The 13,065-nt window shown below is 38.0% G+C and overlaps 1 protein-coding gene across 4 annotated transcripts in view; it reads left to right on the forward strand.

Annotated features, from left to right (window-relative positions):
- The window catches only part of dennd1a (DENN domain containing 1A), a 414,134-nt gene that overhangs the window by 129,615 nt on the left and 271,454 nt on the right, over window positions 1-13,065 (forward strand). For all 4 annotated transcript variants that reach the window (XM_031890875.1, XM_031890876.1, XM_012953023.3 and 1 more), the window contains exons 4-5: window positions 10,209-10,258; window positions 12,777-12,896. In XM_031890875.1, coding sequence (XP_031746735.1) covers window positions 10,209-10,258; window positions 12,777-12,896 — 170 coding nt within the window. The remainder of the gene's footprint in view (window positions 1-10,208; window positions 10,259-12,776; window positions 12,897-13,065) is intronic.

The following is a 13,065-nucleotide window of genomic DNA, read 5'->3' on the forward strand; positions in this document are numbered from 1 at the left end:
TGGCATATATTTCTGCTACCAAAAAAACATACCGCCTGATTTATGTGTGGTAAAAATGGGAAATAAGTAAGTTGACCTCAGAAAACCTCATATTGTCAGAAAATACACATTATGCCAAATGTAAAATGGGTAAATATGTCTTTGTATGGCAAAGCACCAAACAGAAAAACTAAATATAGCGATTTTTATGTAATTTCGGAAAATGGTCTCAAAGCATGCAATTTACCAACATAAAACATTCTAATTATGAATGCCACTGGCCTACTAAACAGTTTGATGCCAAGTATTCATAAATTTTGAAAACTATGCGGAGTACAGAGGCACCCAAATGAATATAGTGAATTTGAAATTTCATATTGAAAAAATCAAGCAAACAACATCAATGCAAAACTGAAAATGCAATAAAATGACTAAAAATGCAATAAAATGACTAAACATGCACCTAAGTCACCAAAAATGTAATATGGGCACAGAAATAACACACAAAAGGTATTGTGCAGTGTGGTTAGCGAACACACTATCTGCAATGGCAATAAAACATTTTTTTGGGGCAAAAAAAATAAAAGAATTAAAAAAAAAATGCACAAAAAATAGTGTAAGAGTATGTTGTGTGCATGCTCGTGCAAGTATGTGTGAGTGCTGTGAATGTTTAAAAGCCCCCAATGCCCCAAAAATGTTTTTTGTGTAAGTGTGTATTAATGTAATTAGTGTGTGTTTGTGTGTTGTTTTGATACTAACCTGGAGAAGCCTCTCCTTCTTTTGATCTGGTGAGTAGGCTGCATTGGGGGCGTGAAACAAAAGCAGGAAACAGCAGGCACATAGTTTTCACTATCCTGCTGTTTCCTATGGGACCCCTGGGCTGTAGTGCCCCAGGGGCCACTTGTTCACCACCTTTGCTCATTGCCTAGAGACTGGGGAATGAGTGGGGAGTAAAGGAGTAACTGAAATGCTGAATTTAAAGGGTTAATATGGCTCAAACCGTTGTTTGTCCTTAAATCTGCTGCCTGGCATTGCTTGCTACAGCCAAGTTTATTATCTACAAGGACTCCAAGGCCCTTCTCCATTATGGATTTGCCTAGTGCAGTCCCATTAAGGGTATAAGTGGCTGCATATTTTTACATCCCAGGTGCATGACCTTACATTTATCCACATTAAATCTCATCTGCCACTTAGCCGCCCAGATTGCCAGTTTGTCAAGATCCTGCTGCAAGGATGCCACATCCTGGGTAGAATTGACTGGGCTGCAGAGTTTTGTGTCATCTGCAAACACTGATACATTACTCATAATACCCTCCCCTAAGTCATGATTACATTAATGAACAAAACAAAAGTGGACCCAGTACAGAACCCTGAGGGACCCCACTGAGAACCTTACTCCAAGTAAAGAATTTACCATTAACAACCACCCTCTGTACCCGATCCTGTAGCCAGTTTCCTATCCATGTGCAAACAACTTCACTAAGACCAATAGACCTTAGTTTAGAGAACAGTTATTTGTGGGGAACGGTATCAAATGCTTTGCCAAATTCCAAATCACAGATCACATCTACTGCACCCCCACTTTCCGGCTTCATAAAGCCATGCTGATTACTGCTCATAAATCCATTCTCCAGAATATAATTTTGAGTGTGATCCCTTAACAAGCCTTCAAATGACTTGCCTACCACAGATGGCAAACTTACCTGTAATTGCCAGGGAGAGATCTTAATCCCTTTTTAAATATAGGAATGACATTAGCTTTCCTCCAATCCATAGGTACCATACCAGATGAAAGCAAGTCTGATATATCAGAGGCCATGCTAAAACTGCCCCTAGCTTTCTCAGTACACAAGGGTGTATTCCATCTGGCCCATGTGCCTTGTTCAAATTGACTTTGAGTGAACCTTTATGTACCATGTCTTGCGTCAACCACTGACCACTGGTCTTGGCACCCACTAAAGAAAAGAACTTTTAACTTTTCTGTATCCATACTGTTGCTATAATTCAATGGGGCCACACTCTAAACCCATATCTTTTTACTATTAATATGCTTAAAAAATGTTTTGGGGTTAGTTTTAGCCTCTGCCGCATTCGCTTCTCATTTTTTATCTTTGCTTTCCGGATTGCTGTTTTACAACACTTGTTATAGTGTTTATATTCATTAAATGCAGCTTCTGTCCCTTTTGATTTGTATTTCTTAAATGCTTTGCTTCTTTCACTATGAACTTTACCTCCAAATTAAGCCACATAGGGTGGTTCTTAATGCTTCTATATTTACTTCTTAAGGAAATAAATTGAGAACAGTAATGATTTAATATCATTTTAAATGATAACCATTTATGTTCTGTTTTTTTCAGCAGAAAACCTAATGCCCCAGTCTGTGCTCTAAAGGACAGCACTTTAAGGAGATGAAATTTGCTTTTTTATAATTCAGGGTCTTTGCTGCCCCTGTGTATATTTGTTCTCTGCAACAAACATCAAATGAGATAACTTTGTGGTCACTATTACCCAGGGGTCCAACCACTTGCACATTTGCTATATGTTCTGGGTCATTAGCAATCACTAGATCCAGTATAACATGGTTTCTAGTTGGCTCCTCAACAACCTGTGACACAAAGTTGTCATGCAACAAGTTTATAAACTTGTTCCCATTTACTGTCCTGGTAGGGTAATTAAAACCCCCCATTGTTATTACTTGCCCAAAGTAGCAACCTTTTCTATTTATAGCTCAGCTTCTTCCTTCCCCCACTTACTTTAGGGGGTCTATATATCCCTAGCATTAATTTGCTGGACTCTTTACTATTTGTATAAAGCTCCACCCATAAGGCTTCAGCTTCATATATCATCATCACTTCCTCCTTTATTTTGGCTTTTAGATCCTGACAAACAGACACACCTCTCCTACTTTTCTATTGCCCCTGTCCCTCCCAAACAAGGTATAGCCTCCTATATTAACTGCCCATTCATGTGACTCATTTAACCACATTTCAGCAACTCCAGTCACAATATATTTCCTTTCCAGTACCAGCACCTCCAGCTCTCCGATTTATCAGTCAGACTCGTATTTGGAAACATACATTTAATACTGGTACCAGTGTGTGAACTCTGCATATACAACTTATAGTTCTAACTGTCACATGGTAAATTTTGAAGAAAAAAGGACTTTTTTTTTCCAGAAATAGCAGCACCATTATGGGATGCTTCCTGCACTAATAATTCCTGTTAGTTTTTGCTTTTTGCAAGGTTTCTTTACCATGACACTTGGGGCTTATACAAGTTAACTTTATCAGAAGTTTTTGTTGTTTCTTTTATCACCTCTCAATGTGAAGTCATAAAAAAAAGATTTTACATTTAGGCCTTATTTAGGCTACTATTTTGAGCTAACTGTACTCCAGCTGTCTGCACTGTAAATCAGATGTAATATTTCAAAGCTGTACAGTGACTGTTTTTTTTTATTGTTTAATACCAAGAAAGTCATGGGACAAGTATGAAATCCATATGATAACCGATTATTTAGAAAACTATGAAATACTGCTATACCATTTCTCATGTGTTCTGTGTCAACAACACACACAAGTTATTTGCTTTTTCCCTGAAATAATAATATAGTAACTAAGGTTCTAAGATTAAGCTGATTTATTGATGGTCAAAGATTTGGTTACCAAAACCACACATGAGTTTCTAAACCCAAGGCTCAAGCCTTAATTAGCCCCTAAATGTTCAAATATTCACATTTTAGACACCTTTGGGCATGAAAAGGTCCCCCTTTACTAGAAGTACCCTTGGTCCCAAGCATTCATGATAATTGTTCCCATCAGGCTTGGACTTTCAATAAGTATCCTCAACTATTGTTTTTAGGTATAAGAATGAATCAACAAAACCGTTCAGTTATCAAAAGACCTTTATAATATTTTCTCTACCCATATTGCTGTCTGAGATTTAGTTTTAAGAATGCAAAACTTTTTGACGTGAACTCATTGCAAAAGACTGTGTGTGCCCACAAACTCTCTAATTAATGCCAGCAAGCCTTAAAATTGTATTGCTATGGTTATAACTAATAAATGTTATTCATTAGCATGCATATTTTCATTAGAATGCATATTTGCTCTGGCATTAAGCTTTAGAGATCTCTAGTAAACAAGTAGTATTTTTGTGTTTGATGAGAATATGCATGCTAATTTGCACGTGGAATGAGAGATGACTCGACTTACAATGATTATATTTAAAGCAGTTAGGCAGCTGAACTGGCACGCAAATTGTGAGTGATGTACTAGTTAGAATTAGTAGATCTAATTCATAGAAACTCTCTCCTTTATTATCCAATCATAAGCAATTATATGACAAAAGAGACTAATTTACTATAACTGACCAACCCTCCCTCTGAATATGCTTTGGATATAATAAATCCAAGTAAGTGCCTCCTCCAGGGCAACACTTAACCAATAAAGTGTTGAAAATTGCTAATATGCACAATCCTGTGCCCCAGCATGAGGCGCTGATCAGCGGTGGCTCTGTGAATATGTGCATTGTCTTTTTGTTCATCTTATTTTGCTGACTGATGCGTCATCACACACGTAGAATTGTTGCAGCGTATTTACACATCAAGTAGCGCCACAGAATTGTCACTGGGTATTGATGCACCATGATGTGATGTAGGATTTACGCCATGTATTGACGCAGGTCACAAGAAAATTTGCACATGTGCATTTTATCTTTTAAACGCCATCATTTTGGTGCCAAATGTAATTTTGATGTTTGGAGTAACTATTATAAAAAGGCAAAGGAACCTTTACTGGTTTATGCCCTTCCTAAGGAATTGTGGCATCTACCACAAGAAGAATTTCTTATCTTTTTATGCATAATACCAATTGGAAACTTGTGTGTAACCTGTATGTTATGATTTCTATTCTTTTAATAAACATTACACTATAGGGTATATTTATAAGGCTGTGTAAAAAGTAAAGCAAACCGGTGATGTTGCCCAGGGCAACCAATCAGCAAAAAGTCAATAAATCTCCTTTGGAGTTGAGCTAAATCAGTCATTCCAAAATGTAAAAAATATGGGATTAGTGGAGTATGGCACTATATAAATATAATTTATATACCTGAAAAAGTGACATCAATTACTGTTTCCAGGTAATGTGAGCCCTTATCACTCCAGATATGATGACTCTCCAGCCCCTCTCCTTGTGTGTAAAGCAAGAAAGGTAGAGGTAAAGACTGCAGACTATGAGGGGGGGGACGACTGAGAAATATGATTTTGAACATCTGGATTCATCCCCCACAGTAATTCATTATTCTAAGTGCTTTGTTATTGTGCACATACCCCTCTATTAGATATGGCAGAGGTGTTCAGTGGGAGATCCTATACAGAAGAGCTTATTTTCCCTGATAAATCATGAGTGGTGGGCCATGAAGGTCATCCATTCTCAGAGCAAAAATAATGATTTGCCTTGTATCTTCTAACTAAAATGGCTCCATATAATCTTTTACAAGACCCCTGGCAATACAAAGGTTAAATTTCCAGTGGGTTTCTCTGTACCCAGTTAATTTCTGCTCCAGCAAGCAGTTTATTAGATTGGTTTTGCTTGTTTTGGGAACAATGGAATAGGGTGGAAATAAATGAAGTGGGAACCACCCATTCGGTTACCATTGAAAATTCATTATTACCACCAAGAAGAGAGGTCCCAGTGCAAGCTAATGTTTAATTTATAACTCTCGGACAACTTTGCTCTAGGCGTGTCTTTATTTAAATCTTAGCAGCTTTATCGTAGTGCTCCCCCTTCCTACTTAATATTTATCTCTTTAACACCCACTCTTCAGCAACCATGCTCAAAAGAATAGGACACCAGGTGACATGAACATGCTATACAGTTAGGAACATTAAGTAAGGTTTATTAACACTTAATTACTGCACTCAGCGGATGAGAAAGCTATTTAATAAAAAATTACAATAGCCTACCCCACACAATTGTACATATTAACCTCCCAGCTGCAGGGCTGGGGCAGAGAGCACTGAATTCATCCAGAGGGGAACACTTCATTCTCCCTTCTGGGTTTTTTGTTGTTGTTTTATTTTACACTTTCAAGAACATATATCTCTGGAATGAAGTCTTTTTTAATTAGTCCAAAACTGTTGAAGGAGGGGAGTGGGGAAAGCAGTGGATAGGGAAGCCTAGCTTGAATGGCAATAAGAATACAATTTTAGGGTTAATGTATCATTGCTTTTCATTTAACTAGAGCATAGAAATGTTTTTTTTTTATGTTTTTTATAATTGTTCTTCAGTGGCACAGCAAAAGGGCATTTGAACCCTATCAGAATGCCTAATGTAGACAAAATGCCTTGGATTTGTTTTTAACTTCCAGCACTAATTGATGGCCAAAAAAAAGGTTTCTCATTACCAAGGTATCACACAAGAAGCATCTCATGATGTGTAAAAGCAAAGAGCTCTCTCAAGACCTTTGCAACCTTTTTTTTGCAAAACATACTGATGGCATTGGGTACAGATCTATTTCTAAGCTTGTAAATGTTCCAGTGGGCACCGTTGTGGCAAGAATCCGGAAGTAGAAAGAATATAGTTTCACCCTAAACCGGCCATGGCCAGAGGTGTCAAATGAATAATCAGAAAAGTTGTCCAAAAGCCAAGGATCGGTTGAAGAGACCTTCAGAAAGACTTTGAATTAAAAGATACAGTTGTTACAAAGAAAACAATAAGTAATGCACTCAACCGACATGGCCCCTATGCATGCTCAACAAGCATCCACTGCTAAAGAAAAAGAATGTTGAAGCTCGCTTAAAGTTTGCAGCACAACATTTGGACAAGCCAATTAAATTCTGGGAGAATAAAGTATGCTCAGGTGAGACCAAAATTGAACTCTGGATGTCATTGAAGACACCTTGTTTGAAGGAGAAATGGCACTGTACATCACCCCAAAAACACCATACCAACAGTGAAGTTTTGAGGTGGGAACATCATGGAGTGGGGCTGTTTTTCAGCATATGGTACTGGCAGACTTTATATAATTGAAGGAAGGATGAATGGAGAAATGTACCGGGACATTCTTGATAAGAATCTGCTGCCATCTACCAGGATGCTGAAATATGAAACAAGGGTGGGCATTTCAGCAAGACAATGACACAGACAAGGAAACTCTGAGTTGAGCCAATGTGGCCTCCGATCCAACGGAAAAGTGAGAACCAACGGCACCTATACCCGCCGTTCTAATTCGAAATAGCCCGCTATCGCCCACGAGCGGATCTTAAATATAAAAAAAAAATCTAAACATAAAAAAATTTAACTCTTTTCTCAGGAAACCTTAGTAAATGGGCCTCTTACTGTATTCTGCTAAATAGGCATGGAACATTTGCAACAATACACATTTTAAAATTAATCTTTTTGACTTGTAAAAGAATGGAATTTAGAGATATGACAATTTTATAGATTATAGTGCTATGAATCATGTGTTGTCTTTGTAAGGACAATTGTCTGCAGTAAGCTGCTCCTAAATAAGAAAAGAACCTTTTAATTAAAAAAATGAACTTTTTGTTCTCTCTTTTAAAATAAGCATGTAATTGTCATGTCTTGACAAATGTGATATTTTGGATTTGGTGATTTAGCACTGAATAAGATGAATTGCCCATGAAAGATGACGGGGCAGTTTTTCTGTTGCTGAACTTGCTGAGAGCCTCACATTTTTGCTGGTGACACAGCGCTGTCAGGGCTAGATATGTGGGTACATTTCCAGGTTGCCAGTTGCTAGGTTACAGGCCCCTGCACTGTGAGTTGCAGGAGGGCGGTTTGGCTTTCTGTACCCCATATGCTATGGCTGGGGACTGTCCCTGGAGGGCTGATATGTTTTCAACAGACTTCCCCCTTACTCCCTCTGCAGCTCCCTCCTGCTCTCTGATTAATTCCTTATAGTGTGACAGAGATACCTTCTTATGTTCATTGCTTTCCCCATTCTCCCTATCAAACATCCAGAGACTTTTATTTTTTTCTAACCATTAGTCCTTTTTGATGCAAAGGGAAAGTTCACCTTTGCATTGCATATTGTTTTAAAATATTACACCACCAATAATGATTTTTCTTAACTGCTTTCTTTTTTCACATTTTTCTAAACTATATATTTTAAAAATAAATGTATTTGTTTCCCCCCAACTCCGGTATCTTTGAAGCAGCTCAGTAAGCAAGCCAGTTTGCAGATTGTCTATACTATTACCATTTAGAACATTAGTTGCTACCATTCCTTTGTTGTAGCTGAGACATGCCGGCAATAAATGTATCAAACTGAAACAGTTGTCCTATAACAGACTTTTAAAAAGCTTTAGGTCCAGAAGAAGACTCATTAGGAGCTAAATTTGCTGCTTCTCCTGGGAAATATTAGCAAGTAATATAACAAAGTGTAATCATTTAGGAGTTTGTGACCCAGCTTGGTGAATTGCTTCTAGGAAATACATTAAATAAATTTTTGAAAAACCATAAAGTAAAATAATTTAAAGGTATTATTTGTACTGGATTTGAAAACAATGTTTTTGTGAAGGGAACTATCTATTTAAAATGATCTAATTTGTAGATTGTGGGCTCTTTTGGGCAGGGCCCTCTTCACCTCTTGTATCGGTTATTGATTGCTTTATATGTTACTCTGTATGTCCAATGTATGAAACCTACTTATTGTACAGCGCTGCGGAATATGTTGGCACTTTATAAATAAATGTTGATAATAATAATAATAATAATCTAAAGTATAATTACCCCTCACAAATATAATTTGGAGATGCTGTCATAGTTAGGTTTCTTATGCTTAGGCTTATTTATCAGTTTTCGAGTCTGTGAATTTAAGCTTGTTTTTCTAAAACAAATAAACTTGCATATCGAATAAAAAAAGCTTGAATATCTCTAATACCTCAAAGTTTGCAAATATAGCTTGACTTGACAACTCCCATTGTCTTCTATAGAAACTGGCAAGCTTTTTCATGGCAAATTTTTACATTCAAGTTTTCAGGTTGTTTGCACCAGACCAGACATTCAAATTTTCGAACTATAACTCGAATTTGAGTTTTTAACCACAAAGACAAAGTCGACGGTTAATAAATCACACCCTAATTATACATTTCTGCCGTTAAAATACTTTTACATTATAGGAATTTTTGTTCTATACAAATGTAGTAATTATAACATTATTTTATTAATACTTTGTTTGATATTGGGATTTTAAAAAGGCCTTAAGCTGGCCGCACATGCACCGATAATATTGTACACAACCTCGTTTCATACGATCATCGGTGCGTGTATGGCAACTCGGCGAGGCGACGGATATCGTGGAAGGCTGCTGATATCGTTCGACTCACCGATCGGGCAGGTTAAAAGATTTTGATCGAGTGCCATTGAAGGCGTATGAGAAAAATCTGCCTTCAGGGCTGAATCGGCATTCCTATTGTTTCTACCTCCATATCTGCCGATTCAGCCCTGAATGTCAGTGGAGGGCTGGAACGATCTTTCGTGCGACGGATGTGTGGCCAGCTTTAGACCCAAGTATTGGATGAGAAGCCTGAGGGAGGTGTTACTTTGCTCCAGCTATTTGCTGTTTGCTCATGACCTCACACACTTGCCAATGGTTTTAATAGATCAGTTTCTGTAATGATTGCTTGGAATGGCTGTACTCTTCAAATAAGTCAATTAAGCCAAAGAAAAAAGGGGTCATTTGCTGATCCCACGGGCCCAAGTACTAAGGCTAATGTCACATGGAGTGTATCCTCAGCAAGCCAAAAAATGCGTTCTGAGAATATGCACAACTACTGTACTGATTTCTAAACAGCAGAACACAGTGTGTAATGTAAAAAAATTACCCAATTGCAGCCTTTTTTGCACTTGACACACTGTTTCGTATCGTAAATAACTCCTATATTTGGCAGACCCTAACAATAGTTACCTGTTTGGGTGTCATTTTTGTTGAGGTTAAATGGCAATGAAAGGATTAAATATACTAGATTTGCTCACATATATTTTTTCAACCAGAAAAGTTCAAAGCTGTAAAATGTTTCCCTTGAGTTCTTGGAAAACTTTTTGGTAAAATTGTCAAGGCCACAACTGGTAACTATATTCTTACATATTTTTCCAACAGAAGTCACCCATGTAGTCAGCTTTTAAGTTGTAACTGTAGTTTTCATTGTAGGTTAATAGACTTAATAATGTACAGCATATTAACATATTTGTCTTGTCTCTCAACAGGAAGTCCTGCAGACTGTCACCAAGTTTTGCTTTCCATTCAGCTTAGACAGGTAAAGATTGCATGTTTTTATAAAATTCTAGTAATCTAACCTGCACTTTTAGCTGGCAAGATATGTGAAAGTTAGTGCAAAGATATTTTTTATTAAACCTTGATTATGCAAATTAAAAGCAGATCTGAACATTTTGATAAAAGTTTGAATATTACTGGTAAATAAAGCATTAGAGAGATTATTATATGATCCCCTTATATATTTATACATAGTTATCATATCACCCCTAAAGCGCCCCTTCTCCAGTGTAAACAGACCCAACTTGGCCATAGTTATCAAATCACCCCTAAAGCGCCCCTTCTCCAGCGTAAACAACCCTAACTTGGCCAGTCTTTCCCCATAACTAAGACTTTCCATACCCTTTACCAGCTTAGTTGCCCTTCTCTGGACCCTCTCTAACTCAATAATGTCCCGTTTGAGCACTGGAGACCAAAACTGAACAGCATATTCTAGATGGGGCCTTACCAGCGCTCTGTAAAGGGGAAGAATAATACCCTCCTCCCACAAATCTATACCCCTTTTAATACAGCTCAAAACCTTGTTTGCCCTTGCAGCTGCTGCCTGGCATTGCTTGCTACAGCCAAGTTTATTATCTACAAGGACTCCAAGTGCAGTCCCATTAAGGATATAAGTGGCTTGCAGTTGTTTGTGGGGCACGGTATCAAATGCTTTGGCAAAATCCAAATGGATCACGTCTACTTTGTTGACATTAAACCTTTATGCACAATATCCTGCATCAACCACTGACTAGATTGAGCTGAACCAATTAATGGGTGGATCTTGGCTCTCTGCCTCCTCTATTGTATACACTGAAGAAAAGAACCTCCAGCTCTCCCATTTTTCAAGTCAGACTCCTTGCATTAGTAAACATACATTTAATACTGTTACCAGCTTGAGAATTTTGCATATACAACTTATGGCCCTCCCTGCCTTTATCTGTACACCCAAGCATGTCTCCTCCCCCATTTTCCCTTACTGTGCCCGCTACCTCATGTAACCTGTCTACCACAGAATCACTCACTGTAGGAGGGTTCTGTGGTAGACAACCCCCCCCCCCCACATCTAGTTTAAAATCTCCAACCCTCTAGCCACCTTCTCCCCCAAAGCAGCTGCACCATCATCATTGAGGTGCAGCCCATCCCTGGCAAAGAGCTTGTAGCCAATTAAAAAATCCGCCCAGTTCTCCAGAAACCCAAAGCCCTCCACCCTACACCAATCTCTCAGCCACACATTAATCTCCCTGAGCTCCCCCTGCCTTCTTAACTTTGCCGTGGCACAGGTAATATCTCTGAGAAAATTACCTTGGAAGTCCTCACCCTCAACATTTCACCTAGGATTTTAAAATTGTTCTTGAGGACCTCTAAATTTGTCATTGGTACCTATGTGTACCAAGACCACCAGGTCTTCCTCATTATTCCTATCCCATTAATTTGTCTACTTGTTCCACTACATGCCAACCCCTAGCACTAGGCAAGCACCCCCAGGGTGCTGTGAGAGTCAGCCTGCTCCATACATGCCAGTTCAGAGCTGACCTGCCCAGCATTTTCACCTAAAATGCCAAATCTATTGTTTTCACCTTGAAGTCCTTTATAAATAAGTATTCACCTACTGAACATTTTCTACAAGTAACTCATGAAGTTAAATGACATGAGGGGTCATTTATCTCTGCAAGTGCAGTTGTAGTCCTACAAATCTGCACATAAAACCCCTCTCATTAAAATTATTTGTGTCAAAATATGATCTTTGCATATAGTTGCACTCAGCACTGCTCAGTCCTTCTGCCTCCTGTTCTGAATTAAGCCAGTTGCACCTATTGATGCAGAGGAACCCTGGAGTTATTGGCACCTCTGCACCAGGCGGTAACTTCAGGTTTCCCTGAACACATCAACTGCACTTGTAATTGCATTAGGTGCAACAACACTGGAATTTAGGCGAAAAACTCTGAATTATGGGGGAAAAAAAGAGAATTGTGCTTTGCACTTTGCTCACTGCACCGTAGTCATACAGTAAATAACCCTTGTGACCTCTCAATGAAATAACAAGCTGTCCCAATTCAACAGGAATCTTATTCTCCCTTTATTTGTTTCATATTTTAACATTTGTTACATATTTTAAGTCTGTCACTATAGAAATTGTTCTGTATATTGATATAACTATTTCTATAATGTTACCACAAGTTCGTTATATAAATACATTTTCTCATTAAAATGATTACTTATGTTATACACAAATATATATACCTAAAATTGATCCTATTTTGAAAAAGTTAGCGCCATGCATCCATTTTGTTTTTATTTCTGAGCGTATGCACTAGTTCATTTCTCATTATATATGATTTGGTTGGAGGTGTGGACCATTTTAATAAATGAAACTGTACTATGCATTCACACATATGTTAAAATACCATCAGAATGTACATTGCTGCTAAAAGAAACCATTGTCATCATGTATCTTATGCCATTCGTCTGCTAGCTGTATCAAACATATTTTCACTTGTCACTTAATCTCTTGCTTTTAGCCTTACCTCCAGCCACGTTGGACAGAACTTCACATTTGTACTAACTGACATTGACAGCAAGCAGAGGTTTGGCTTCTGCCGGTTATCTTCGGGCGCTAAAAGCTGCTTTTGTATCTTAAGGTAAGGCCAGCTGTGTCTCTTTATGGAGGAAATGTCAAAATGCTCATTCTTACTTCTCTTTACAATCTGAAAGCAAATAGAGCAAACTAAGGCTTACTGAGGGTGTGACCACTGGTGGAAAATAGGAAATCAACTATTAGATTGTTATTAGTTACTGAGTATTATAGGG

Source organism: Xenopus tropicalis, chromosome 8 (genome assembly GCF_000004195.4).
Source record: "Xenopus tropicalis strain Nigerian chromosome 8, UCB_Xtro_10.0, whole genome shotgun sequence".
Taxonomy (NCBI): domain Eukaryota; kingdom Metazoa; phylum Chordata; class Amphibia; order Anura; family Pipidae; genus Xenopus; species Xenopus tropicalis.